Source organism: Colletotrichum destructivum, chromosome 8 (genome assembly GCF_034447905.1).
Source record: "Colletotrichum destructivum chromosome 8, complete sequence".
Taxonomy (NCBI): domain Eukaryota; kingdom Fungi; phylum Ascomycota; class Sordariomycetes; order Glomerellales; family Glomerellaceae; genus Colletotrichum; species Colletotrichum destructivum.
The window spans coordinates 1,572,262-1,600,061 of NC_085903.1; the positions used below are offsets into that span (position 1 = coordinate 1,572,262).

The window sequence follows — 27,800 nt, forward strand, 5'->3', positions numbered from 1 at the left end:
GCTGTCCACCTGTCACAGGTAAAGACAGTTTGAGTCAAATGCGAGGGTGAGGTGAGGGTCGCAGGTGAAAGTCATCTTCCTGGAGGGATGGACACGAAGGACTCGAGGGAGAGAAAGGGCTGGCCAGGCTAGTCTTCATGTGAGCGTTCAAAAAACCAAAAACCTGGTCGCCGTGCTCTTTCAACGCCAGGTACCTGGAGCGGCGTTGACATGGTAGAGTCTAAGAGGGTGAGGGGTTGAGATGATGCTCTCGAGTTTCCGGGTCACCGGTGGGAAGTTAATGTGACTTCATCCAAAGACTCTCCGAGAACAGAAACCGGGTTAGGGGGAGACGGTCATTGTCCCCTGTCATACAGTGCTGGCCAATGTGAGGAAGGTTGCAGCGGGCTGACGGAGTATCCGTCGTCGAAACTAGGGAAAGATGAGCAAGGCAGGTGGCCCGGCAAGGAAGGAGGGTGAAGAAGAAGAAGAAGAGGAAAGGCACGGCACTCCGTTTCTGCTGCTGTGCATCTGCCATCTACCCAAGGTAAATATCCGTACCTGCCTAAGGTACGGATACGTAGGTAACGTACTGTACGTTGTATTATATGCAGCACGGAGTATCCAGTTGTCGCATGCCGTGCAAGCAGCAAGAAGGAACATCCTTCCCCCCCTTCCTTTACCCATGCCGTCCGTCTGTCAATCTCCCGGCCCACCTCACAAACAAGGGTTGGACGGGGGTTGGACGCACGTCCCTTACCTTAGGTGGCCTTGGTACCTTGGTTGTCCGTCGTTCATCTTTTCCAGGGGGGTCCTTTTTGATGGGGAAGAATTGGAAGAATTGAGGCAAAGGAGGGGGGGTGGGGCGGGTCACTTCCGGCCGCCGTGTCCTACCTATCCTGTCATGTCCTGCGCGCCGCTGCCCTGTCGTACCCTGGGATCATTCATGGACACCGTGCGCAAATGCCTCCAAGGCTTCAGGTCTTGCCGATGAACCCATTGTTCGTTCCTCTTGCTCATTCATGTCTTGTCAACCCGTCCGCTGATCCCGGCTCCTCCCGCGTCGACTTTGTTGTTGTCGTCGTCGTCGTCTTCCTCCTCGTCCTCCTCAGGCCCGGTTCGACTTCCTCCAGGGCTTCGTTCATTCGGCATACGCTGCACAACTACAACCACAAGCACGATGTACGCATGCACATCTACGAAGACACACGTACAAGGTTGACAACCCCTACCTCGAGTCCTGACCATAACCTGAGGTGGGAAGGGAAGGGGAGGGAAAGGAAAGCACAGCTCCCTAGGTATTGTACGCATCTCATCCCTCTGTCTGTCTGTCCCTCCTGTTTCTCATGTCTCTCGTGTCTCTCTTCTCTTGGTGTCACAAGGTTGCCGTTAGTCCCCGCCGTTACGCTAACGTACCTAGTACTGTTGTATATCCTAGCGTAGCATCGACCAGAATGTTTGGTGACATGGTGTGGCTCGTCTTCTCGCCTTGCCCGCCCTACGGAGACAGAGGTGTGAAATCTGACAGCTGCGCCCCAGTTTGCTCGTAGCCCTTGGTTGGCTTAAATTGTCGACCCGTCGTCTCGAGCGGCTCTCGCTTGTCGACCCATCGTCGTTCATATCTCTCTTCCTTTTCCTTTCCATCACCTTCGTCACCCTCGTTCAAAATGTCTTGCTCATGGCTCGCCCATTCTTCTCACCTGAATCGGTTGCTTGTACTCTCGGGTTGCTCCGGTCCTAAGGGGACGGGACCATCGTGGTTGCGACAAGAGCAAGCAAGTCCGAAGGTCTGCTAGCGAGTCTCTTTGCCTTTCGGTCAACAAGAAACGGCGTTTGCGCAATCACGCGATTTATGTGCGCGCGCGTGTGTGTGTGCGTGTGTGCCAGCTCTGTTTGTCCTCGCTTGTCGCGCATGCCGCCTCGCATTAATGATTTTGCGCCCCAGTCGCTCAAACATACCTGTCTCGCTTGCCATCACATGACGCAATGCTTATGCTGGGTCGTAGGAAATCCTACGCGCCGTGCGCACGCGCCATACTCACGGCTGCTTGCTTTCAGCCTCACGCCGCCGCGCCGTCCCTCCTTCCTTCGTGTGGCTTGTCCTCCGGGCCACATGTCGGACTGCCGCTGAAGAAGACGCCGAAGGACAAAGGGGGAATCGAAGGAGGTTCATATCCTTGACGGGCACAGCCCATCTCCTTTCCCCTCTTCTCCCCGGGGGCTGAGAGCTTAGATACGTGCTTCCACACTCGAGTTTCGTTTATTCTTGTTTCGTTCCCGTTTCTGTGCTTCATTGGGGGGGGTTTTCCCCTCCCTTCTTCTCTCGTTGGCTCCGTCTTGTGCACAATATGACAGGGATAGCGAGTACGGCTCTGCTTAATCCAGGTCCAACGTCGGCTCCATGACACATGCCGTCGACCGTTAGACGAGGCGGCGTGCTTCTGCATGCGGACCGTTCCCGTGTCTTCACTGCCGTGTCGCCTCTTGAATTCTGACAGGTGCGACTCATCGCCTCCAACGGCCCCCGTCTCGGCAGCATTCTTGTGGCTGCAGCCCCCAGCCCCATTTCGAAACCGTTTCTTTGGGGTCCAAAAGCTCGAGCCATGTTGGATGCGGCCCGACAGGGAGATGCAGCTAGCCCCGGGCCTTCGCTGACGCCGTTACGAAACCTACCTATCGTATGCTTCCTCCCAGCTTGCTGTCATGTGCGTTTGCGCCATTGGGGGGCACATGAACGGGCTGGTCATTCAGCCCCCGCTGGACGAGTCTGCTGAAGTTCACTTGTGGAAATGGGAACAGCGCATTAGGTGATTGAAATTTTCAAATGATTGGATTCGTCGACTCGAAAAGCAAAGCTACAGGCAGATAAATCTTTGTTCGCAATGAGTGTCGGCCGGCAAACTCGAAGACTGCCCTAAGAAATCTAAGAAACCCCGTGTTTGATATCCCTGATCGTCCATTGTCACAAAGCAAACAAACAACCCAGAGAAAAAACAGCATGCGGACGAAACAGAATGTTGAAGCTCAGAATCCGCTCCCAGCGAGCTGCTTTCTGCTGCTTTCGTTGGAATCGTGCTGTCGTAGAAGAGAATTGAACTGGAAGGCGTGGGCCTAGTGATTCCGAGAAGTCTGGCGAGATCTATTCATAGCCTCTGCCTTGGCTTCTCGTCTACTTTCCGCGGCCCGTCGAATCTAGGACCAAAACCCCAGTCAGTTGATACATATTGGAGGATGGGGGTTATCACTAACCTACGATCGCCCATTTGCCTGGCATGTATAACACGGCATAGACTTGTACTCTGGCCTGTCGACCACTCCCGGGCATGGACTCCTTGTCTTGGCGCTTGCGCAAGCCCACGGTGCTCCCACCTCGACGTGGCCGCACGCATAGGTGATGATGGGTCTGCTGCACATAGTGACTGAGGACAGGGGAGTCTTGGGAGGCAAAAGCGGAAAGGAGCTCGGTTCTGGAGAGTTTGGTAGAGCTAGTGTTGGTGTGTTCGGCGTGCAGAGTTGCTTGTAAACTGCTGGACAGGATATCCGAATCTGGTGGGCGATTTGGTCCTTCCAGAGCAAAGAGCAAAGAGGAAGAGAGATGACGAGTAGGCTTTGAGGTGACGGTGGTTGTGACAGTTGTGGTTGAGATTTCGTTTTGTGCCTGGCGTAGAGTTGTTCTTGTTGTCGGTATTGTTGTTGCTACTGATGATGATGTCCTGGCTGGATGAAGAGTGTTTCTTTCGGGAGTTTGAGGGCGGGAGATGTCCTCCGTCTTATACCTCTTCGTGACACGAACCCAAGACTGTGGTTATTGGCTTGAAATCGACTGTCGGGGGCCTGACTTGTTTGCCATCGTCAAACCTGCCACCCAAAGCGAAGAAAAGAGGTCCAACAAAACACTATCACACCGGTGATGCCAAATGGAAATAGACGCAGCTTGGCTGTTGGTTGTTTGCCCATCTATCCGCGTTTTTGGTGTTGGGGAGGTCTAAGGCGGGAGGTGTTGGTGCGTCAAGCGTCTGGCAATGTAGAAGTTGCCGCAGGGAAGGCCGTGACTTGGTGGAGGGATATAATGTGGAAGATGCAACGGGTCATGACAATCACTTGTACCTCGTAAGTCGAGGTACTTGCGAGAGAAGCTGGCTGCAGGTGCGGACCGGGCAAATGGTTTTTCGATCCGCCCCTTTGCAGGAGGGTTGACGAGCTGCCTGGATTGTGGAGATGAAATTGGCGGCCGTGGAGAAAGCAGCCTAATCCGACTCAGCCCAGACCGTTGGCTCTCTGTCTCCCGCACAAATCCAACGATGACCCGCGTGTGCTTCCAAATACAACGGACGATGAATGGTTGGCTGCGCCGACGAAGTTTTGGCCTGCCTTTTCGGCAAGTTGTGCGCTAGTTCAAAACGAGATGTGATGCCAGGGTGCTGCCGCGTTGTGTTGGTGAGACCGGGGTCTTACGCAGGAGACCTTGGAGGACAATGGCTGTTGGAACTTGGACGGAATATCCACCGAGACAGTAGGGCCCCCAATATGCACCTTGGGGGCGTATATGGGTCTGTTGACGCAATGTCTTGTTCTCTGGGTGTTCCGGAACGAGAGCTGTGTGCACGACGCGTGACCCAACGAGTTGGTTTTGTCGGCACGGGAGTTGAGCCAACGTTGGACGAGATTTTCTTCAAGAGTCTCCAGTTGGGGGGGTGGCTGTCGAGGCGAGGCGGTCCTAACAGGGAAGGGGGGGGGGGGGGGGCTCCGAAAGGTGTTTTGAGAGAAGGAGGAGGAGAATGAGGAGGAGAATGGAAAGAAGTAGAAGAAGGGTCCAGAACAGTGGAAGATGAGAACAAACGCCCAAAGCCGCCCCGCCCGCTCGAATGACCGGTGACGGGTAGTCGGGGCAAGGTAGGGTGTAGGTACTCAGATAGGTAGGTAGGTAGGTAGGTAGGTGCACCTCTCGTGTGTTCCCATTATCGCATGGCACCTGCTGAACACACATCCTATTATGGAAACGTGGGAACACAGAACGATTGCTATTCTGAACGGGGGTAGCTTGGCGTGGGTAGGTAAAGTCGGTAGGAAGAGCACGCAGTGCGGCGCAAATGCTGGACCATGCCGTCGTGCAGTCCAGTAAGGTCGGCCCTTCCAGCGTACCTACCTAGGTACCTAGGTAATGCGAGGTGCCCGGGCAGAGAGAGCGCACAAAATGACTGCAGAGGATGGATGACCCATGCCGGGTCTACGATGCTAGCCGTAGTGTACATGAACATATGGCGTCTGGAAACCCCCTCGTGGGCTGGTCTTAGTGCATCCCAAGCCGACTGTCAAGCGTTAAGATGGGCCGCCGTGTTAAGTGGATCGTCCAACGATGTCGCACATAGGGGATCCGCGTCAAGCCCTGTTTGTTAGTCCCGTTCGGGGCAAGACCGTTGCTTGATGTCCTTTTTATCTATCCAAGCAGTAACGTAACTAACGTGTCCCATCTGAAGTCATCAACCTTTGCCGTGTTTCCAGCGTCCTGGGAAGCTCGGACGAGCAAGCCTGTCGCTGATCTGCCTCTGTCCCATCCTACACATCCTGCTGTATGTACATAACCAACCGGGAACAGGCCTGTGGCATGAGCTTGCTTGCTACAGTGAACTGCGGATATCTCGAGCATACGCATTCGCTGCTAATATGCTACCAAACACGACGAGACGGAGTTGGGGTCTTCGGTATGCGCTCTCTCGACTCCGAGCCAGGAGGGCGGACCGCAAGATTCAGAATCGTGTCGAGCAGGTCGACAAACCAGACCGGGGGTGGGAGTGATGAGAGTACCATGAGCATATAGTTGCAACAGAACAGCGACCACTCGGTCCTAAACTCCCATGTGTCTTGTTTGATTGTGTCCCGTTTCTCCAATTCGAAAAAATGGACCGAACAAAAGACCAAAGCAGTCAAGAAGACGGTCGGTCGGCCGGTTGGTCCACGCCCTCATCGACAACCACATCAATGTCGCCAGCCAGACTGCTAGCCCTGTCCTGGCCGAACCCAAGTCCAGATCTAGGTCCAGGTCCAGGTTGACGTCCTGGTCTAGGGATGATGTGATGGGTGTTCTCAGGTCGGGCCGGGCCAGTACTTTCTCATGTCCACAAGAGTTTGGCCACATTTGTACACTGAAAACCCGTATTGTGAAAGCACGGCGTGCCCCCCGGAGCAGAACGGGCGTTGGGATCGCTGGTGACAGTCGGGGAGCGACATCATCGACCAGGGGGTCGCCTAAAGAGTGGAGTCGACGACTCGACTGAGGCGTGGCTCTGTAAAACGGAAAACGAATAGAGGAAAGGTCGTCACGTTCTTCATCAGACAAGAGGCACTTTCTTTTAGACACATGACGGAGAGATTGATGCGGCGCATCGAGCTCTAACCAAGGTTTGGGCAGTCCATCGAAGTCTAAGGACGGGCCGGCTGAGGTTAGTACGAAAAGAGTGACGAGCAAAGTCTGGTGCGGTTAGGAAGGGGGGGCATGCTTTGTGGACGTAGGTACAGGGCAGTGTGGGAGGATGGATAGAGATGGAGGCCGTCACCCATGCCCGTGAGGGATGGCTATCAGATGTGAAGAAGTAGGTAGGGTGCGCGGATGGAGAAGTCGGAGCTGACAGAGCCAAGCCAGGCCATCAACGCGGTCAGCACTCAACAGCAATATGCATAGGGGCCCGGCCGGTCTGTCGGGGAAAAGAGGCGTCCCATGTACTGGGGACCATGGTCTTGTGTGGATTGGGACAAGATGGGATGTCGTGGTTGGTATCCGTCTACGTGGGAGACGAGAGAGGAAGCTAGTGGTACCGTCCTGACTCAGAATATTGGCACCGTATGAACGTGCTTGCGAGGCATGCTTCTACACAGTGTCAATGCGACCAGGGTGTCTCAGACCGAATAAGGTAACGGCAACTCCAGGGCAATTTTGCCTTGTTACTTCACTACCTCAAGGTAGGTAGGTGGTAGGGTATTTTTACTCATTTCTTTCACTTGTTCATTTATTATGATGTTATCATGCTATTCCCCGAGTCCTCAGAACCCTCCTCCCTCCCCCCCCTGGCTGTCGTTGTCGTGTTGACTCTCCTCCCAACAGTCCTCATACCACCAAGCTCGCACTCCGCCCGCTTCCATTGCCACCATGTTTCGTCGAGATAAAACTCAACATGTCATGCCGCAGTGGTCCACATATTCCGTCCACATATTCCTCCATAGGTGACGGCCGGCGGGCGCTGGTTTCCAGGCATTTCCCTCCTCGTAACTAGCAAGATAAGTCAAAGGGAGGTATCCCTTCTAGGCTACTGGCTGTTGGCTCGAATCATCCCTTCTACATCTCTCTTTTTTTCTTAGGTTCCCCTTGTCCCTCTTCACTCCATCTCCTTTTCACTCGTCCTGCCTTTTCGTCTGTGCCTGGTCGTCAACTTAGACAAGCTAGTACGTACCCTATCAAACCTTTGTATGTCTTGAGACAAGGTCCCTTGCGCCGGGGAATGGATGAAAGCCACCGACAGAAAAAGAAGTGGGCAGGGCGTCTTGCTTGCCTAAGCCAGAGGCTGCTTTCCCGCTTCTCCGCGTCTTTCAATGTTGATCAAGGTCACCGGCTAGTCGGATTAGCTGGACACGCTACTTTAGTATACTTTGATACGTCCGTATGCTAAATCGACCGCCTCCGTCCACAAGCCAAGTTGCCTCGCCATGCCCTTCAATCCTCAGTTATCTTCTCGAGTCAGACTCAACCTCATGCTCGAGGGCTTTCATTAGCCACTAGGTACGGCCGTTGACGCACGCCCTTGACCATTCGAACTCATTAGGGGGAGGCGGACGTGTACATCATTGGTTGTTCAACCATTCGTCACTGCAATCCCAAGACCGATGACCCCCCTCTTGTTCAACATGCTTACCCTAAACATCTACACTACCTCACACACCCACCTCCTATGCATCGCGGAAGGCGCAGAAGAATTCTTTATCGGTGTGGCGTACCGATGGCCTCAGATCCTCATCGTCAACGGCGTCCGACCCTAAGGCACGATGCGACATAGTCACAACGGTGGCGCCTCCCACCCTCGAGTCCGAGCTGTCAAAGTGCCTCGAACTTCTCAAGCCATGCCAGAATTTTCGTAATTCGATCCATTAATGCCTGTTCCTGCACCACGGCCAGACCGAGGTGAGGGGGGTGCGCCTAAGCACCTAGTGCTCTACCTGGTAAAAAGGGGCGAACATCTTCACCAGCCAGACCAAAGAGGATGACAACGAGCTCACGGGTTCGTTCCTTGTATTTGCACTGCTGGCTCTGATGAATGGCAAACAAGACCTGGTCACCGCATCGCCGTCTGGCACACCACTGCGGCGCTGTGTTGGGTTGGTCCTGCTGCCAGGTTAAGAACCAGACGCCCTTCCACCGCGCCGTCCTGGTATCCAACACACCGTATCACCCTCATGCGGCCTTTAGTGCGGCCTACCCTTGCCGGCAGTCCTTGCAGGCAAGCTTCTTCGAGCACCCCCAACACTTCTCTTGCCCGCAGCACACCTCACATGGCCACCTGGTCAACCAATCATCCCAGATGATGGGGTACCGCAGCCCCTGAACCCTGGCTACTTCACTTCCATCGGCATTCTATGGACATCATTTGCCTCCCAGACGAGAAGATGTACGTGGTGGGTTTGCCCCTTGACAGCTGTATGTGAAAGACGTGCGAGCTTCTTTAGCACCGCCGCCAGCTCAAAGCCGCACTTGACCCCTTTTCTTCGCCGCCAGTCGGCGTGACAGCGTCTTGGGTCAGAGTCTCGGTTGAATGTCAAAGTTCCCATCGTCTCGCAAACCGAGTCCGTCTCTGAGCACACTCTGCTAAGTCAAACGTCTGTCCCGGACCTGTTCTGGATGTGTCCATCTTAGACGACAGGCTCGGGGACTACTTGGTTGCGGGCCCTTTTTAGCCATAACCTGAGTGAAAATCTAGACAAACCAATCTTACACTCATTATGAAGACTCTTGGCCTGCGTTCTTACCGATGAGGGGCATGCATATCTCAATGCTGGCATTGATGCCAGACCGCTATGTCAACCCATCGACAAGATCGATAGTTCACAGACGCATCCCACAGGAAAGGGGAATGGGGCCATCTCATCACCTCGCAGCCCGTCTTTGTAACTTCTTCTTTTGGACGTGGACAGGTACTACAGGGGTAAACTGCAAATTCTTGCCCGTCTGCACCTTTATTACCCGCACTCATCCAAGACTTGTGTGTCGAGTTGAGTGTTGGCAGGCTACGCCAGCACCCTTGCGCAAGTGCGCGCTCACGCATGGTGGATGGCGGATGGCGGATGGCGGCTGGCCATGGTTACGCCCGGGGTTGCGGATGTCATCACCAACACCCGACGCGAGTATCGCGGCATGGAAACACGAGGCCGCCGCCAGGCGCCCTTGTCGCCTTTCAAGCAAGGTCATCGCGGGAAAATCAGCAGAACACCCAACAGAGTTGACCATGGCGCAGACTTTTGATTGTTGGAATGATCTCGTCAAAGCGGGCGAGGTGTGATTGAGTCGCATTGCGCGGTGCCGTCAGCCAATCATAGCCCCGTTTTGGCTGCTATAAGCGCCTCGTTGGGCATACGACCCGGCCCTGCTCTGCCAACGACCACTCGTGCTTCCGGTAGCCGCCTATGACGGCGGCTCAATTGCCGTTGAAATTCGGCGGGACTTATACGACTTGGACCGCACAAAGGAATCGGCGCCATTCGGCGTGAACACAGACACAAAACGTCTGACACCGAGTTTTGCACGACGTTTCTCCTCCTCGGGGCATAGGACAACCGTCTTGCTCACTTCGGAAGCAGCCACTGGGCAAGGGTGTTTGAACGAATCGCACACATTGACTTCTTGTACATGGTGGGGGAGCATCAGACAAGGCCCAGGACCTCGTCATTCGTGACGAGGCATATAGACATGGCCGAGGCAGCATCTGCAGCTGATCACTGCCTGTCACCAACAGTCCACCTCTCGGGCATCAGGGGGCTAGCGTCGAAGGGCCGTATACGGACCGACCATTCCGCGAACATCAGATTGCGGAACCACTGGCGGTCAATAAGTTCCTGGAGTCTCTGACCCTGTTGGAACGCTGTTGGAGCCACCTAGCTTGCGATGGTCCCTATCCGTACCAAGACTCCATCAGCATGGGCCCAACCATGAAAGGAGGTGGATATTGCAGTCACTGCTGGATGGATGGATGTCTCCCCCTTCCCCCCTTCCCCGCGCCCCCCCTGGCAGGATATCACATTCTCGAACATCACACTCACATACCTGTGGAGTGTGGGATAGCTAGCTAGGGCAGCCATCTAGTCGTTGGAAGAACTCCCCAAGGTCTCTTTTCGTACAGTACTTGAGCCATCCACAAACAGCTTCTCGCGTCGTGTGTCCGCTAATGCAAGTGCCAGTCACCAAAGCTGCGTCGTACTTGTGACTAAGGTTCGAAAGCAACTTTCAGCAAAGGCTTGCCATGTTGGTGATGAAACTCTGCGGTCATATCACCGCTCCTTGCACACACGGCCATGTCGTGCCACCACCCAGTGTACAGCGGAAGACCTTGGCCGGGGCTCACGATCAGCCTGCGCGCGGCCCGCGGGTCGCATGCGAGGCGGGCTCACCCCCTCTCGAAGAAAGCCTTGACAAAATTGCCTCATCAACATTGACTGGTTGGAAGCGTCGCAGGACTCGGTATCTGCCATGTCGCTCATACCTGATATCAGGTAATGTAGCACCCATGGGGATGTGATATTCCAAGAAAACAAGGCGGGAGGAGCAAGCGATTGCTTGCCAAAAAGGGCCAACGGCGTTGTTGGTCGATTAGGGAAGAGAATAACAGGCCACCTCAAATGTTATTGAGCCTAAAGCCAAAAGTCAGTCATTGTTGGTTTATGGGGTGTTATTCGCGCTCAGCCCGAAAAGGCAAGATACCGTCAGGCTTTCATGTTTTCCACACTGCGGGGTTGCCCGCCATTCACCAAGAGATGAGACCAACCAGTGTTGGTGGTGAAGGATACGCAGTTGGCCGGCGATGTCTCGCTCGATGCTATCTGGAATGGATGTGCGGACAAGGCGCGTCGGTCGACCCGTTTGCTGGTTTCTTTAACATCTCCTGATTTTTTTGTGCATCCGAGCTTTACGCAAGTGTGTCTCGAATTCGTCCAAGTTGTCAAAGAGCACGGAAGCAAAAACACGGGGAGGAGGAAACCAAACATTCACCAGCTATATGCATGGCACCCCGCAGAGGATTCCATGCAAGCAAAGAAGATCGGGAGTGATTCCAGAATCCTACGAGCCGCACCACCGCATGACGAAGAACAGGAAGGATGAGACGTGCCGTTCCATCGCATGGCTCCCGCGCGCGCGCGGGCACAGCAGGTAGCCAAACCCCTCCCCACCAATCGACCGGTTAAGCGACCACTCATGACGCCGGCGTAACGGCCTGCTACACGCGGGCGTTCACTCGCAGCCGTGAAGAGCCATGATGAGCAGATGCAGAATGAGAGTTTTGGGTGGATGTGGCCGAAGGTTCATGGAAGGCGGAAGAGCGAGGAAAGTTACGGCGCCTTCAGAGCCGGCGGTCCTCGCCAAGTCGACCCATCGCGCACCCGATGCCCCAGTTGGCTGGCTCCCCCGGCTGTGGACGTAGTGTGGGCCCCAGTACGGCCCCAGTGCCGATTCTCGTCGTTCCGAGAAATCCTCTTCGGCCCTCCGAAGTACCCAATGGGGCCATCCCAGCGTTCCGGCGCCCGGCAACTTGGCTTTCGGCTTCTAGGCTCTGGTTTGACTTTCCAAGAACCCCAAGGCCGGCCATGTCTCCACAAGTCAGTTCCGGTCTCTCGGACCGTTGTCGTGATATCAGATCTGGCCGTGGTTGCTGCGAAGAACTTCATGTCCTTGCGGCAACTCTCGAGTGTGCAAAATGAATCCTTCGTCCACTCACCACAAACCCCTGTATGTACATAACTATTTTTTTGCCTTTTTTGCCTTTTTTCTTCTCTTTCTCTTTTCTTCCAACTTTCCCCGGCAGATGTCTCGCTTGCAAGCGCACCAGCCCCGCGCCCCGACTGCAGGAGTGAGAGGCAGAGACTTCGGGGCTCTCCCCTCTAATTTTTTTCCAACGCTCTTCTCATCCATCTAATCCATTCTTCCACGCGAGTGAATTCTCGGACACTCTGGCCCATCGTTTTCGAAACCCACTGTTTCTTTTTCTGGGGGTTCCCCTTTCCCGCGGGCCCTTATCCAGTCCCTCTACTCTATTATCGTCCGGTGCAGACCTGGTCGATTGGGGGGGGGGGGGGGGGGGGGGGGGGGGGGGGGCACGTGCACACGTCCCTATTGAGAGCTGGAATCGAACCATGTGTAAACAGACTGGCCTAGCGCCTGAAGAGTCACAGGATACTCAAATAGACGGGGTCGGCTGCGATAAGGGTTTCAGATTTCAGAAACACCGAGTTCTCTACTCTGCCGTCCCAATTTTCCAATTTGGACTCTGTGGATTCTTGGCAAGTTTGGCCTCTATATCCAGATGCGCAGGCAAAGTTGCATTGCCATCAATTGAAACGCCCTGGTACCCAGTTGTGCAAAACACAGGGGGGGGGGAGCGACGCGGAATCAGAGACAAGAGAACGGGGAGGGCAGCATATCAAAATTTAGATCCTCTTGGCCGTGGCTCGTTTGGATCACAGCACAGTCAGTATCCGTAAAACAGTTCCTGTTGTAATAGCCACCCACCCGCCGCACCGTCGATGAAGACCGTCTAAGAGTGGGAGAGCCGAGACAAGCACTCTTCGCACTGGCAGAGCAGCAGTCCACGGCACATTATTTGCTCGTGTATTCTCGGAGAGGGAAGACCGAGACAGAGGCAGGCAGACGCAAAGCCAGCACAGCAACACAGCCCATCCCGGCTCAGCTTTTCCACCCGTTGTTCTGGCTTGCCTTGCTGCCTCCAATCGGTACCCCGTTGCATCACCGCAGTAGCATGCGTAAAACATGTTGTTCAGAGCAAAAGAAAACGATGGCGTTTCGGGCGCGCGCAACCTTAAGGACGGTATGCACGACCAGTGCAACGTGCACCATTCACGATTCCCCAGACCCCAGGCCACAACGGGTAATACGATGATGCCAGTGCATTTCTCGCAACCACCGATCATCGACCACCACCCCGATGCTATGTGCCCTTCTCTCTCTCTCTCTCTCTCTCTCTCCCAGTGTCCCGGCTTGAGACGGCACCGTGTGACCGACGAGAACCTGCCACCTTCCTCTTGACATGCACATGGGCCGGGGGTCGAAGGAGGGGGAGGGGCATTATCAGGTCAGCCAGCTTCCTCCTCCATGTCGACCGGGACACAGAGCATATAAAATTGGACGAGCTTCCCCTCCCCCATTCCATATTACCTTTTGTCTCTCACTTTCACAACGCTCTCAAACTCCATTGCATCAGTCTTCTCATCTCTCGACGCAACCCCCGAGCACTAGACCTGCTGTGTCCCGCTCCCATAAACTCCAAGCACACGAAAACCGATAACATCGACATTTCCCCGGATAGAAACAATATACCACCCGCCAAGATGTCTTCTCCCATCGACAGCTCCGTCTTCCTCTCCCTCGCCCCCACCACCTCCTCATCATACCCTTTCAAGGCCCAGCAGCCAGCAGCCGCCGCCGCCGCCGCCGTTGTCACCGAGCCGGCTCCCCTCAAGCGTCGCACCTCGAGCTTGAGCAGTGACAGCAGCAAGAACGGCGCCGCCGGCGGTCTGCGCTTCCTCAAGCTCGGCCCTGTTCACTACGGCGAGCACCCCGACGAGCACAAGTCGGATTGGCACCCCGCCCTCCTGGGCTGACAATGGTTGCTCGTGCCATGCTTAGAGAAAGCCCCCACTGACGGGGGAAAGCATTATGGTTTTGTCACAGCCAGTTTCGTCTACAAAGGAGCAGGAAACCGAAGCAGATTTTTATAACCGGCAAGCGATTAGAATTTGGGAGAAACTCTTGGGGACCTTCATTTGAATTTTATTTTGGTTGGCGCAGGGAATCAATCGTACCGAGTCGTCTATTTTGATTTTCCCTTGTTGTTTTCTGTCTCATACGGGCGCAGCATCGACCATTCTCTTACCAGCCAGAGGACACCCCGAGGAAAGCCGGGCAAGATTGTTACAAACATAGAAATGGAACCGGGCGATTCGTCAGGAGTAAGCTCGGGGAATAAGGGGGCGGAGAACCATCACAGAAGAAAAAAGAAAGAGAACCTCGACGAAGATTCGATGGCACTTGTCAATTGACATGGCCTCTTGACCTGATGATAGATTCCTCGTGCATCAGCTGTGAATCAGCTTTTGTCTTCCTGGGACGATGGCCCCAACCAACAGACGAATCGCGAGCTAAGAGAGAGAGATAGAGGGAGAGAGGGAGAAGAAAGGTCGTCCTACGCGAGTAGGGGTGGTGGCGGGCGTGGGAACGTCGGCTGTGTCGCGTTTGGGGTTTGATGGACTGCGTTACGGTCCTATAGCCGGGACTGAGCGGGCCAAGGGAAGACAAGTGGAACAGGGTGAGAAGAGGAGAGAGAGACACACACACAAGCGCATGTGGCAAAAGACCAGGGGGAGGGGGAGGGGGACAAACAGAGAGAGACAGAGGCACAGAGAGAGAGCGCAATGGCACCTTGAGGGAGCCTCTTCTTGCATGCCTGCTTATCAACTTACTTGTTATTGTTGCCCGCCCGTCCGGCCGCTTACAACAGAGAAGGAGGAAGAAGAATGGGAAGACCAAGCTTCCATGGGGTGGGCCAGTCATGCAACGATCTGACATCTGACCCCGCTGATCAAAGTGACATGGGGTAAAGGGAGATTTGGAGGGGTTGCACAGCACCCGCGGCGCGCGTCGTATCTTTTGCCTTGTTAATCCGGGTCGGCGGATTGGGACCGAGACTTTTCTGACCGATCGCGTACTGGCATGTGTGTATGGTGCGTATGTATGTATATGTGAGAGAAGGCTTGGAATGCGAAGACAGCTCACCACCACCACCCTCTGATGGTGTGGGGTGACGGGGCCGATTGGAGTAAGCTGCCTCGTGTTGATGTATGTGTCTGCTGTTATTGTCTGCTGTCACTCGCGTGGATTGATGTGTTCCTCTTCCACGTCACCCTTTCCCTGCCCTCTTGTGTATGTACACGGCGAAGTCGTGAACAGACGGGCTGGAATGTATCGAGGGGGCGCCGAAGGGTTCGATTCCACTACTTCTTCGACGAGACACGTGGGGTAGAGACTGGACGTCGCCGCGACCAGTGGGGGGGGGGGACATTCTAATGCCGAGGCTGAGCGAGTTTCGATAGTTTCGACTAGTCTCCTCCTCCCTCCTGATTGATTCTCGTTTGCCGTCATGTCTCGTCTCTTTCAGTTGGGTCTGTTTGTGTGGTGAGAGTGGGTGATTGTGACGTGTGCTTGGCGCAAACGCTGTTTGTCTCGAGCCTCTGGGCAGTTGCTGGAGTTTAATCGCAGTCGTCGGATTTAGTTCGCAAACCCTCCTTTTCCTGGGGCAAGTTTTTTTTTGTTTTTTTTTAATGATGCCACGTTTTGCGAGTTGCCGAGAGTCCCGGGGAAGGGAGCCCGGAGCTACGAACTATGCAGGACGTAATGTTCTGCTGCGGGATCTGCGAGTCGGTTTGCCCATCTACATGTGTGTGGTGTGTGTATTCGGATGTCATATGTGAACGTGAGCTCGGGAGTCCCTTGTCCTGAGGCGACTACCGGAATCCCCTATTGCTTCCCAGATGTCAATTTCTGACCGCCGGCCCCTTGTCAGATAGATGAGAGTTGGGGAGACGCGGCAAAAGATCGACGGGGCTGCATCTGGCATGTGACCGACCGTTCTGCCGGCCGAGAGCACTTGGCACACTGACATCCTGCCCTGCAGTTGCCAAATCTGGAAGATCCTCAGTCTTCATCTGCAGATCCGACATGCGGCGTCTGAGTCGAGGAGCGCGTATCTTATGAGGAGAGTCAAGACAGCAACTGACGACGAAACTTCAGCCTCCGTTGACGTCATAGCCTCAGACAAGGGATACGAGACGGTTTGTGCTGATGGACAGGGCGGTTCTGTCCGATTTTTCCTGTATCAAGGGAATTGATCCGAGACTTCTCTGCAGCTGCAGCACCAAGCAAGGCGAACAAATTCGGGCGGCGGGCGGGCCGGGCCCTACCCTCCGACACGCGCCAAGATTGGACGGGACGAGAATGTGCGATGCCGCCGCCCTGGTCGTCCCAAGTCTCGAAGCCCCCCCACCCCCGGTGGGTAGACCGGTGGGAATGACTGCCTTTCTAGGGGTTCTGGAATAGCAACAGAAGGAGAGAGAACGCGCGCGCGAGAGAGAGAGCGTTGGGGGAAGGGGGAAGATCTTGTTCCCTACCCACGGGAACCTGGAAGCGTCCCATCCGCTGGGCAGTTTTGATTTGCTGTTCCATGAGGCCCCCACCTGGCGCGGAGGGATTTGTTTCTATGTAAAGACGATCTCCTGGTGACGTCGCATCCGGACTTGATCTGAGGCTCAACCATCGTTTCGAACATGCCATTCTTAGCGCCGCGTCAAAGCACAGTGATAGGAAACAGGAGGAGGGACTGGGTACGGCCCCACCCGGCGGCGGGAATGTGAAGTATAGGGCCGGTGCCCGACACCGTTGGTTCGCGGCCATGCAGATATACAGTGGAGGTGGATGTGGCTGACAAAGGCCGTGTTTCGAGATGTTGGCGAGGTCTGATTATATCTCGATTCCAGTTGAGACAGATTCCGTGCCGTCTCATGTACAGTTGCGACAATTGTGCATGCGATAGTAAGGTTGCACGGAGGTGAGCCCGCCGCAAGGAACAGCGCGAAAGAGAGATCCGGGGCACAACATATCTCCCAATCAGTTCCAGTTTCCAAGTGAATGGTCACCGTTGTTTGCGCCATTTCAGATTTACTTCTCTTGATACAAAAGAATGTCAGAATGCGAGCTCAGCAGCAGAGGCCCAACCAGCACCAAAATGATGCCATGGAGCTGAAATAAGTAACAACATGCTGCAGGCTCGACACATTTCTGTGAAACCCGTGGTTCCATGACGCTCTAGTTCTGGAACGGTACTGATTACCGGGAAGTTTCCAGTTACACCAAGGTAAACCACCCAGACTATGACTTACAACTCATGCTTTGCTTCCTACTACCAATCTGGGTCGCTATCATCGATCACAGAACGTCTTCACCTATCAAAACAGACATCGCTGAAGCAATCATTCTCAACCAAAGGTTCACTTTTTTGCCAGTCGAATTCATCCGCTGAGATACCTCAACATATGGATCACTTTGGTACGATTCTTCCAGGCTCAAAGAGGCCCGGAGACGGCCGCGCTCCTCGCCGTTACCGAGGCCGTAGTTTTCTACTGAGAATGGGTATTTTAAAACGAGCCTGAGCCATAGGACCGGACTTGGCTCTACCCCGTGGCAAGGCTTGTTCAAGTCTTCGGTGGAATTCTCGGACAGTACAAGCTTCTCCGTTGTGCTAAGAAACCCCAGCAGGATGTCCTTTCGAGCCAATCGTCGATTGAAGGTCCATGAAGTTCCTCGAGCAATTTGGAGTACAGCTGCGAGTCAATTATGCACCTCGACTGAAGACATCAGCATAGTAGTGGTGGTCTTGATATAGACCCCGGTATGACTTATGGTGCATATCCTCGATTGGGGGAAAGTTGTGTCTAGCTTGCATAGCACTGACGTCTCCTACATTGATTCAGTCAACAATTAGTAAAAACCTTCCCCGGTAGCAACAGCGTGGCTGAGAAGTTATGATGTTCCCCCAAAATAGATTCATCGAATCTCTCTTAATCAGAGCCCCAGTCTTTCTGGGGCCTGGAGCATTTGTACGGCATCCCTTTTCCCGCCCGCACATGGAAAGGGACACGGCTATTTTCTTCCAACTAAAAACTGTTACATCGAAATCAGCTGCCTCGACTGATATGTTTTGGAAAGTCAGCTGTTAGCCACAAGGTGCTGGCTGACCTTCAATGTCATGACAGAGGTTCCCGGACCTGGCCGAAGGCCTCAAGCTGATAGAAACAGTGAAGAGGCTGTCAGAATTCCTATCGATTTCTTCAATGTCTCGAGTCTTCCGGTATTGCCCAAATCAAACCCCCCATCCCGGGATTCACAATGTTTGGGTTTGATTTGTAGCCACATGTACTCGCCGAGCTCTCGGTGCCGTAGGCGGAGTCCTCCAACTTCCTCTTGAAGACGCTCCGAATTTGGCCTCAAAGAACCTTATGTCACTTTGTCGAAAGAACCTGGCTAGTTCCAAACCATGTGAGTATGCACAGGCAGACCGCCGCCATTACAACCCGGCTGATAGTTGTCTTCTTAGGCTACTGACTGAACAGCGAAGTGTTTTCTTGTGCTCAGCAGCCATTTCGGAGTTTGAAAATTACTCGCAGCGTCAAGGTCGACAAACCACGTCGAGTCTGTAGACGAAAAGTTGAAAGTGAAACAAGGAGTTAGCGAGAGGTTTATGTTATAGACGAAGCTGGTTTGGCGAGACCAGATGAGAGGAGTTCATCGGTCTTTCCCCTGCCTCCATGACCCTCGAGCTTTTCCGGAAAAGAAAAATCCCCTGCCGAGAGGCTACGAATAGCATCGGCTCAAGAGACCGGTGTGTAATCCTGAGGGACCAGACTCATTTCAGGCAATGACACGGAAAATTGATATCAAGCGTGGATTCGAGGAATCGAAGTCCACGAAGCACTCAGTAACCCACCCGAACGATGCTGAGTTCGTGATCCTGGCCATAACTAGCAGCCAGCCTCCTCCAGTCGATGGGAATCAGCTGCCACGGCCCCTTCCGGTGTCCCTTACAACAGGCCACCCCCTCATGAAACTCACACCAGAAGTCGCGGTGAATCGGATCGACGTAGAGCTCAGCCGTGTCCAGATCTGGGTCAGCCAGCAACCGCAGGAGCGCCTTGAACGGCTGCGAGCGCGCAAACGCGTCGTCCCGCCGCGTAATAGCAGCCCTCCGTGACTGCGCGTCAGCGGCGTCCTGATTGAAGACCACCTTGTCGGCGCTTGTCGGGTACAGTACGAGCTTGAGGTGGCGCAGGGCGCCGTTGAGAATCATGTCCGCGATGGCCGGCGAGACATGGGTGAGGAAGACGTTACCCAGGCGGCCCGGCGAGAGCTCGAGGTACCGAAGGCGGCGGCGGGCCGTTTCATTGCCGAGGAGCCAGGGCACGCTGGTGTCGCAGATGGCGCGCTCGACGGCGGCGCGCGGCCCGGTCTGAAGGTTGAGGACGAAGCGATTCTGCTCGTAGAACAGGGTAGAGCCGGCGGAATAGAGGAGCGGATGCGAGAGTAGCAGGTGGTGCGGGAATGGGATCTCTGCGGCCTCGGTGGGGCCAATTTGGATGGGGTTCGGGAGCAGGCAGAGATATGATATGATTTGGTCCCGGACCTCGAGGGGGAGGTCAAAGAACTTGCCAAAGGTGCGGTTTGCCATCCTGGCGACTGTTGCACACCTGATGTCGGAGGTCAATCAAGTCTTTACCCGTCTTCTGGTTTCAAGGGATATCAAAAAGATCTTGGCGTCGATTAAGAAGCCGACAACACGAGCGAAGAAGTGGCTTTGTGAGTAAGATAGAATGAGTAATCGAGAGCAACGGCTTCTGAGGTATAGAGAGAGGGTGGGGCATTCGGTTACCTAATTGGCCGGGGCATTGCTATGTCCCGCTGCGGCGACTGCATTTTCACACCATTCTTCTGCCCTTGTCAGTTCTATTTCGACTTCACCTCGAGCCATCGCCGAGGTTGTCGATTCCGTAGGAGGGTTATTGTTGAACATTCTAGAAAATTCCTACGAAGTTATATAGTTCTAGAAGCTTCCGAGGAAGACATACACCTTGGACGACGGATGGAACGCAAGGAAACACTCGAATGTTCAAGTGAGAGATGAACAACGATCCTGCACAGTGTCGTTGCTGGGAGTTGGCGATCTTTAGCACATGATGGAGAGATGTCACCCACGACAGTATTGCCCAAGAGAATCCTTTCGTAGAGGCCATTCGTCCATTAGGAATGAGCAGCCGTGACCAGATCAGAAGCACCAGCCCTCTTCCAGGAATGGAAGTACACAGGCAAGGGAGATGACGAACTGTGGTATACCCTCCTTGCCGTTTCGTCCGCCTGTACACGCCACAGAATCAGTGTGCCAGCAAGAAAGCAACAGGTGATCAAAGTCCTTTCTGATACAATTTGGCGCCAAATGTTGCCTTTTCCAGTTCAACCCGGGGTCGAGCCAGTGAGAAGGCGACAACTGGCATCGACACAAACAATTCTCACTTATTAAACTCGAAGATGCAGTTCAATTACGGAGACGACCTTAGCCACCACTGGGCAGCAAACCATTTCGCTTGTTGTCTGAAATCCGAACTTTTCTGTTGTTTGCTTCAATAGTTCTATCTTATGTTTGGGTCTCAAGCACAGCATGTGCAGAAACCAGACAAGCCTACGACTGAAGAAGGAGGGTGCAGCCTTAATTGAAGCTTGAAATCACGGTCCAGAGTGCATCATGTTGTCTCTCGGGTTTTCATCAGTCTGCTTCCCCATGACCTTCCCTGAGACACTCGCCGCATTGCGTTGTCCTGACTTCATTAGCCTTCATCTACCGCTAACCTCCCCAAAGAAACAAACACACAGCACACATCAACTGCTTCTCTAATGCTCATCAATATTTACCAGATCCGAAGACTCTTTAAAGGGGGCCACACAGTCCATTACATGGAGCATAAAGGGGCAAAAATTGAAGTAGACGTAATTTCATTTCATGTCGCCCTGATCCTTTCTACAGTATCTATGAAAGCCGTAGAAGACGGCACCGGAAGGCATTCCTACTCGCCCAAGAGTCATGCCAGAGTCGTGTCGTGTGTGTGTAGGGGGGTTGTGGAGGTATATGGTGAGGGGGAGGCGGCTGGAAAAAAGGAGGAACTTTTAAGTGCCTTTTGATATCACCTGACCCAAATTATTCGCATCCTGCCTGGCCGTAATCTGCTCGGCCACCCAAACGCAAGAAAGTTGAACCAGATACACCGCAATAAAGCGGCCTTGTCAGAGCCGTGAATATTCTCCGCGTGTCCAAACAGAAGATATCTTCTTGTTTGCGTGAACACTTAGCGGGAAGACATGGCCTTGGTCACGAGGCGCTTGAGAGCAAGCTCCTGCTTCTTGAGGTCATCAGCACCAGCGTCAGTGATCTCGAGAGAAGCCATGGCCTCGGAGACCTGCTGCTCGATCTTGTCCTTGTGGCCACGCTTGAGCTTGAGGGACAGAGTCGGGTCGGAGATGATCTCCTCGACACGGCTGATGTAAGACTCGAGCTGCTGCTTGGCCTCGAAGCGCTTGGAGAAGGCCTCGTCGTTGGTCTTGAACTTCTCGGCGTCTATTGAAGAGTTAGTGTCTAAGGCCATCATGTGTGGACTATCGAACTGCACGTACCGGAGATCATGTTCTCGATCTCGTGGGAAGAGAGCTTGCCAACAGAGTTGGAAATGGTGATGTTGGCGGAGCGACCAGAGGTCTTCTCGGTGGCGGTGACCTTGAGGATACCGTTGACGTCGACCTCGAAGACGACCTCGAGGACGGCCTCACCAGCCCTCATGGGAGGGATAGGAGCAAGGGTGAATTCACCCAGGGAGGTGTTGTCCTCGCAGTTGACACGCTCACCCTGGAAGACGGGGAACTGAACGGTCTGCTGGTTGTCGGCGACAGTGGTAAAAGTTCTCTTCTTAATCGTTGGCACTGACTGCCCACGAGTGACGACGGGAGCGAAGATGTTACCCTCCATGGCGACACCAAGGGAGAGGGGAACAACGTCGAGCAGGAGAAGGTCGGCGGTCTCGGCGGAGGTGGCCTTGCCGGAGAGGATACCGGCCTGGACGGCAGCACCGTAGGCAACGGCCTCGTCGGGGTTGATGCTCTTCTCGAGCTTCTTGCCGTCGAAGAACTCGGACAGGAGCTTCTGGATACGGGGGATACGGGTGGAACCACCAACGAGGACGATCTCGTCAACGCCGGACTTCTCGATGGAGGCGTCCTTGAGAACCTGGGCAACGGGGTCCAGGGTACCGTTGAAGGCCTTGGCGTTCAGGTCCTCGAAACGGGCACGGGTGATCTGGGTGGTGTAGTCCTCGCCATCGAAGAGAGAGTCGATCTCAATGGTGGTCTGGGCACCGCTGGAGAGGGTACGCTTGGCACGCTCGCAAGCAGTGCGGAGACGGCGGAGGGCACGGGGGTCGCCGGAAAGGTCCTTCTTGGTCTTGCGCTGGAAGTCCTTCTTGCAGTGATCCAAGAGGTTGGTGTCGAAGTCCTGACCTCCCAAGTGGGTGTCACCGGCAGTAGCCTTGACGGTGAAGACACCACCCTGGATGTTGAGGAGGGAAACATCGAAAGTACCACCACCCAAGTCGTAGATAAGGACGTTGCGCTCCTTGTCAGACTTGCCAGCACCAAGACCGTAGGCAATGGCGGCAGCGGTGGGCTCGTTGATGATACGGAGGACGTTAAGGCCAGCGATGGCACCGGCATCCTTGGTGGCCTGACGCTGGTTGTCGTTGAAGTAGGCGGGGACGGTGATGACAGCCTTCTCAACCTTCTTGCCGATCTTGACCTCGGCAATCTCCTTCATCTGTTGTGGGGGTCAGCATTTTTTCAGTGTGGTCTAGATTTTCCTTTGTCCGCCGGTGTATCTCCGGTGGACATTTCGAAGCAGACGCACCTTGAGGAGGACCATGGAGGAGACCTCCTGGGGGGAGAAGGTCTTGGTCTCGCCGAGGTACTCGACCTGGACCTTGGGGTTGCCACCCTCGTCGACAACCTTGAAGGGCCAGGACTCAATGTCCTTCTTGACGGTGGGGTCATCGAAGCGGCGACCGATGAGACGCCTGTGTACGAGTGGCTGATTAGCAACTGTAGTGAAGATAAAAATTCTCCGCAGTAGTAGTGGTAATAGTGCCGGGTTACCCCTCCCAGGGCGGGGAAAATTCTCACTCAGTCCAGGAGGGGAAGGCAAAGATCGCGGAGCGGCGATGGAGGCAAGGTCACTCACTTGACATCGAAGACGGTGTTGATGGGGTTCATAGCAGCCTGGTTCTTGGCGGCCTCACCAATCAGACGCTCCTTGTCGGTGAAGGAAACGAAAGAAGGGGTGGTGAAAGAACCCTGCTCGTTGGCAATGATCTCGACATTGGTGCCCTCGTACGTAGCAACGCAAGAGTAGGTAGTTCCTACAAAGGAGAGGCAAAGTTAGCTCGATATCTTCATTTGCGAAGAGAACTGTGCGCTTCTTCGACAATGTCCTGTCGACAACTGATGGGTGATGATGGTGAGTCGGGCCAAGGTGGCAGCCCATGGTGTTGCGGGAGCCATCCCGGAGAGGGGAGACATCGACGACCACGACCGAACCCAACACAGTTCATATCATCCACCATCAATGGGGGGGGAAATCAAACATACCCAAGTCGATGCCAATGGCACCATCGTAAACCTCGTCCGCCATTTTGAAATATTTGGATTGCACAAGACAAAAAAACGACCTGTGTGAATGGGGGAGGGGAGGATTGAAAATTGGGAGGTTTGCGCGGAGGGGAAAGATATGTGAATGAGGAGGGCGGGCGGGCGACGTGGGGTCCTTTCAAGAAGAATTTCTCTCGCTCCAGGTCTCTCACTCAACACAGGATTTTTTTTTGTGAAGGCCGAAAAAAAAAAATCAATTTCGACTTTTTTTCTGGGTCCCTCCCCTAGCCCCACACAATCCCCCTCAGCGCTTAGACCGGGTTAGCGCCATGCCACCATGCCACAACTTTCGAGATTCGAAAGCGGCGAAAGGAATTTTTTTGCCCTTTTCCCGCTGTGGCCCCCGCTTCGGAGCCCCTTGCTTGCCTTGCTGGTGGTATTCCATTTTATCTTATCGGACCCTGGCTCGCTACTTTTTCGCTTCGCCTCCTCAGATTGTAACCGGATTTCACTGTCGTCTATCTGTATCCGTACTCTGTACAGGCCAACGATCTGACACTCCTCGCTGCCGGCGCTTAACACCATTGCAGGTTACTCACTGCTTAGCCCTCCCGACCTTGCTTGACATTGCTTCTCTCACCGCCTGACTCGACCTGGAAAAGCAACCTAGATGCCTGACAGTGGGCTCCCAGCCTTTTGTGGCAAAACCACGGGAGACCCTTCCTTCCCAGCAGCAAACCGGTCTCAACTGATGTTGCCCGGGCTGTTCAGCCCAAAGGCCTTTATGCAGATATATCGGGCTCCCCGAAGTTGGTTGCCTTGCCAAAGGACCCAGGACCCCTTTCAAAATTTGACCATTTCCTGCTCTCTGAGGTTCCCATGTACATATGTCACCTGTTCTTATCCCCTCTCCAGCAGTCTTGACTGTTCAAGGGGTCCTTCCTAACCCGTCAATGCCTGCTTAACAATTGGCTAGGTTGTCACGCCGTCCCTCTTCAATGAACCGGCAACGTCTCTCCAAGAAACACACCCCCCAACATCGTAAACCGAGAGTAGTCTTTCAGAGGCATGTCCTACAACCGCGGGCTTGATGACTATGGCAATCTCAAATTGACTGAGCAATCTGAGCTTGCTACGGGACAGGTGGGGGCGCACCACTGGCGACTGGTACCGAGGTAGGTACCTTACCTAGATACGGTAGTAAATTTGTCCTGGGAACACGACTTGCAGCCCTCATCCCCCGCCTTCACGCACACAACCACATAGACTGCCAATATATTCATCTCAACCTGAACCGTTTCCTAATGGTGTCTGTCGGTCGTTGACTACTACATCGACTTCCTGCGCCGATGGTTTAGTGGTAAAATTCTCCGTTGCCATCCAGCAGCGTCGGGGAGCCGGGGGTTCGATTCCCCCTCGGCGCATTCAACTTTTTGGTGTCCTTCTAATGCTCCCTTTCACATAAAGTCATGGAGGAGTGATCGGCTGTTATAACATCGTGTATCTAATTATACATGTCCCACTCTACAAGATGAATTCCATTCACCCAACGCCAACAACCTGCAGAAGCCTCAGAACTCTTAGATGCCGAATGGCCTTTTGCTACTTAGTGTATGACAATTTGCCATGAAGCAAGCTAAGCGGACGTCCGGCTCAGCGGAAGCTGACTCCCACCCAGAGCGGCTTGACAAACTGCTACACCATATCTGAAAACTCGAAACCAGGGCAAGCGGCCCACAAGGAGTACAATCGATATTACGAAACAGATGATTGAGGGGATGTACAGTGCCCGCATCAACAAGTTCCTTCTTGACAGGTATTTGGGAGGCCCTTGTCTGAACTGGGCCGCGTCATCTTGGTCATTGTCGAGCCCCTGATAGTAGACAACTTGCGGGGGTAACAGAGTCGTCTTGTGAAAGCCAAGGGGTTTCTCGCCCTCGGCGCCGGCGATGAGCGTGAACCGTTGGACACGAGGCACTACCGAAATCATGACCCTAGCAGTCCTCTTTGGAGGCTTGGGGTCATCACGCCCTCGACGAGCTACCCCACCAGTAAGCGGTTTGTTGCGCTCTCGCTCCAATACCTCGCGTTGATGCTTCCTGTACACCTCCGGATAGAGTTCGGCTTGGTCCGGGAGGTAGCGTTCGCCCGGAAGTCGCCAGTCGAATTCGAGTACAGCGGGCGACATTCGGACGTTGACGGCGAACCATGCCGCATATGCAGTGTCTTGGTGTATTCTCTGGAAGACAGATCGGATCGAGGGGTTGTTGCCGTTCTTAGGCCATGTCATCCGAACCCATGTCAGGGCGGGATGAAGGAGCTTAAACACTCTTGAGGCAAATTGGTCCACGTGGGCCCAGAAGTGTGGCGGAAGACCGTGTGTCTCGTCAAGAAACGTTCTTACTGTCGTCGCTCTCAGTTTTGAACGGCGGAAACCTGGATGAAGTGAGTTACAAAGTCTTGGCCGCATCACTCAAGCCAAGGGGGTCACTCACCTTCGTGCCCGATAAACTGTTCATCCTGACACGTAAGTGTCTGCCTTTGTTTATCGTCTGCCCCGAAAAGCTGTACGGAGAACAACTGTCTCGAGTATATCTCCATGAAGACCGCCAGCATCACGGCTGGGCGCTTCGTGCTGCATGCCATCAGATCATCCCATGGGTTTGGGTCCGAAGGGCTCGGCCGTGCGATTGGTCGTACAATGGACTCCAAGTCACCGTCTTTGCGTCCAGCATCAATGGTCCAGATAGAACCCTGGGGCGGGATGTCGCCAACTCTAAACATATCACCAACATGGAGCATTACATCCGACACAATGGCAGTATAATGCTTTGCAAAGAAGTCGTCGGTGAGCTGGCTTTCGGGGAGGTTCCATTGAAGAGGAAGACGATTGGGGAGGAAGCCTTCCAGTTCCTTCATGTCTTCGGCCATGATTGTTTTGGCCGTCGATGGCTTGGTTGCCGAGGGTATCGACCGCTGACTGATGTGGGCTGCGCCTTGCCTACGTTGTCTGGTCGCCTGACTGCCTTGGTCATGTTTAGAGGGTGACATTTCGAATATCGTGGTGCTCTCTGAAGTGCAAGCGAGGGGGGAAGAAAAGAAGATGAGACGAATCGCGTTTGCCTCCAAGCGACGGCAAGTCCAGAAATGGGCGTTTCCTTACTCAAATGTAGCCTTTGTGCCCCGGAATGGCAATATTGACATATCATTGTCAACGTTCATGGCTCTTACTGGAACTTATATATGTTGCCTCGGTTGGGCAACGCCTGTCAAAGTGGGATATGCTGATGGTCTCGACAATGAGTTCTTTTAGACACAATAAGCTCCTTGTCCTTTTTAGTAATGGCAAGGTGTAACGCCTAGAAAGGCACACAGTATAAGAGACTCAATGAGTTCTTCGCTGGTATGCAGGCTTTGTCGCCGTCTTCTCACGAGCCAATCGCCCGAAGACGACACGGATCTCGGTACCATGGACTGAGCCATAAAGAAAAGAAAGATGCTACATTAATTCCTATCGAGCATCAATTGATGTACGTTGCTTGCGGTGTCACGCGGGGCAGATAATGGACTTGATGAATGCATAGAGATCCAACCACCGGGCAGTAGAACATACAATCAAAGACCGCTTGGTCCTTCCCCCTGCGGTTCTGATCTGCTTTCATTAGTGAAGCAGGGCGACTTGTAAGGGACAATGCTATTTCTGTTTAACATGTTGTACAAATCGAAAAGAGAGATGATGACCTTGATACAAAGGCACAGTAGGCTGGTCAACAGAGCCCTGGGCGATAATGGGGGTATGTCGAGGGTCCACAGGCTGAAACAAGCAGGGTAACCTGGTTCAAACAAGTCCTCAAAGACATTTCACTCGAGGCTGACCTCGACTCATACGATACTTGACTTTTAGAGTGCATAAGAAGAGGGTGCTGGGTGACGCCGAAGTATTTGACTCGGGACCAATAGGACATGGTCGGACAAGAGGAAACTGTAAAGAAGGGGGACGGAGACGGGGGGGGGGGGGGGCGGCGTAGGATAGAGGCCATTTGAACAGACCGGATAAAATAAGAAACCTTCAAGAGCTGAACCGAAAATACACGAACTTTGTGCCTCGGGGGTGGGAGAAGGGTGTGATCTCGAAACAAGGATGTGGCTTTAGGCGTAGGAAGGGGCAGTAGACGGGGTAAGGAGAGGACCCTCGGGCCAGGCCGATAATTTTCTGAACGACCAGAAAGAGAGAGAGAGGGAACGAAAGATCGAAGGAAGCACAATCGAAAAT

The 27,800-nt window shown here is 54.0% G+C and overlaps 9 protein-coding genes across 9 annotated transcripts; 2 read left to right on the forward strand and 7 right to left on the reverse strand.

Moving 5' to 3' along the window:
• Nucleotides 1-999: 999 nt before the first annotated feature.
• On the reverse strand, nucleotides 1,000-1,447 carry CDEST_12322 (uncharacterized protein; the record flags this gene model as incomplete). The annotated part of the gene is made up of 3 exons (XM_062928478.1): nucleotides 1,000-1,134; nucleotides 1,194-1,273; nucleotides 1,396-1,447. 3 exons carry the CDS (start codon nucleotides 1,445-1,447, stop codon nucleotides 1,000-1,002), a joined length of 267 nt encoding a protein of 88 aa, XP_062784529.1.
• A 1,338-nt stretch (nucleotides 1,448-2,785) lies between these two features.
• CDEST_12323 (uncharacterized protein) lies at nucleotides 2,786-4,132 on the reverse strand. The gene is made up of 2 exons (XM_062928479.1): nucleotides 3,233-4,132; nucleotides 2,786-3,171 (listed from the first exon to the last, which is right to left on the reverse strand). The coding sequence occupies exons 1-2, from the start codon at nucleotides 3,391-3,393 to the stop codon at nucleotides 3,123-3,125; spliced, it is 210 nt and encodes a 69-aa protein (XP_062784530.1). The 5' UTR covers nucleotides 3,394-4,132; the 3' UTR covers nucleotides 2,786-3,122.
• Nucleotides 4,133-11,573: 7,441 nt separating this feature from the next.
• CDEST_12324 (uncharacterized protein) lies at nucleotides 11,574-11,819 on the reverse strand (the record flags this gene model as incomplete). The annotated part of the gene is made up of 1 exon (XM_062928480.1): nucleotides 11,574-11,819. The coding sequence occupies one exon, from the start codon at nucleotides 11,817-11,819 to the stop codon at nucleotides 11,574-11,576; it is 246 nt and encodes an 81-aa protein (XP_062784531.1).
• Nucleotides 11,820-13,575: 1,756 nt separating this feature from the next.
• Nucleotides 13,576-13,848, forward strand: CDEST_12325 (uncharacterized protein; the record flags this gene model as incomplete). Its single annotated transcript, XM_062928481.1, has 1 exon — nucleotides 13,576-13,848. The coding sequence occupies one exon, from the start codon at nucleotides 13,576-13,578 to the stop codon at nucleotides 13,846-13,848; it is 273 nt and encodes a 90-aa protein (XP_062784532.1).
• Nucleotides 13,849-13,870: 22 nt separating this feature from the next.
• On the reverse strand, nucleotides 13,871-15,201 carry CDEST_12326 (uncharacterized protein). The gene has a single exon (XM_062928482.1). It carries the CDS (start codon nucleotides 14,810-14,812, stop codon nucleotides 14,279-14,281), a length of 534 nt encoding a protein of 177 aa, XP_062784533.1. The 5' UTR covers nucleotides 14,813-15,201; the 3' UTR covers nucleotides 13,871-14,278.
• Nucleotides 15,202-17,956: 2,755 nt separating this feature from the next.
• CDEST_12327 (uncharacterized protein) lies at nucleotides 17,957-19,628 on the reverse strand. The gene has a single exon (XM_062928483.1). It carries the CDS (start codon nucleotides 19,518-19,520, stop codon nucleotides 18,771-18,773), a length of 750 nt encoding a protein of 249 aa, XP_062784534.1. The 5' UTR covers nucleotides 19,521-19,628; the 3' UTR covers nucleotides 17,957-18,770.
• A 1,191-nt stretch (nucleotides 19,629-20,819) lies between these two features.
• On the reverse strand, nucleotides 20,820-23,749 carry CDEST_12328 (Putative Heat shock protein 70 family). The gene is made up of 5 exons (XM_062928484.1): nucleotides 23,528-23,749; nucleotides 23,121-23,298; nucleotides 22,791-22,956; nucleotides 21,512-22,700; nucleotides 20,820-21,455 (listed from the first exon to the last, which is right to left on the reverse strand). The coding sequence occupies exons 1-5, from the start codon at nucleotides 23,568-23,570 to the stop codon at nucleotides 21,187-21,189; spliced, it is 1,845 nt and encodes a 614-aa protein (XP_062784535.1). The 5' UTR covers nucleotides 23,571-23,749; the 3' UTR covers nucleotides 20,820-21,186.
• Nucleotides 23,750-24,103: 354 nt separating this feature from the next.
• On the forward strand, nucleotides 24,104-24,797 carry CDEST_12329 (uncharacterized protein). The gene has a single exon (XM_062928485.1). It carries the CDS (start codon nucleotides 24,198-24,200, stop codon nucleotides 24,471-24,473), a length of 276 nt encoding a protein of 91 aa, XP_062784536.1. The 5' UTR covers nucleotides 24,104-24,197; the 3' UTR covers nucleotides 24,474-24,797.
• A 366-nt stretch (nucleotides 24,798-25,163) lies between these two features.
• CDEST_12330 (uncharacterized protein) lies at nucleotides 25,164-26,578 on the reverse strand (the record flags this gene model as incomplete). Its single annotated transcript, XM_062928486.1, has 2 exons — nucleotides 25,164-25,963; nucleotides 26,023-26,578. The coding sequence occupies 2 exons, from the start codon at nucleotides 26,576-26,578 to the stop codon at nucleotides 25,164-25,166; spliced, it is 1,356 nt and encodes a 451-aa protein (XP_062784537.1).
• Nucleotides 26,579-27,800: the final 1,222 nt, after the last annotated feature.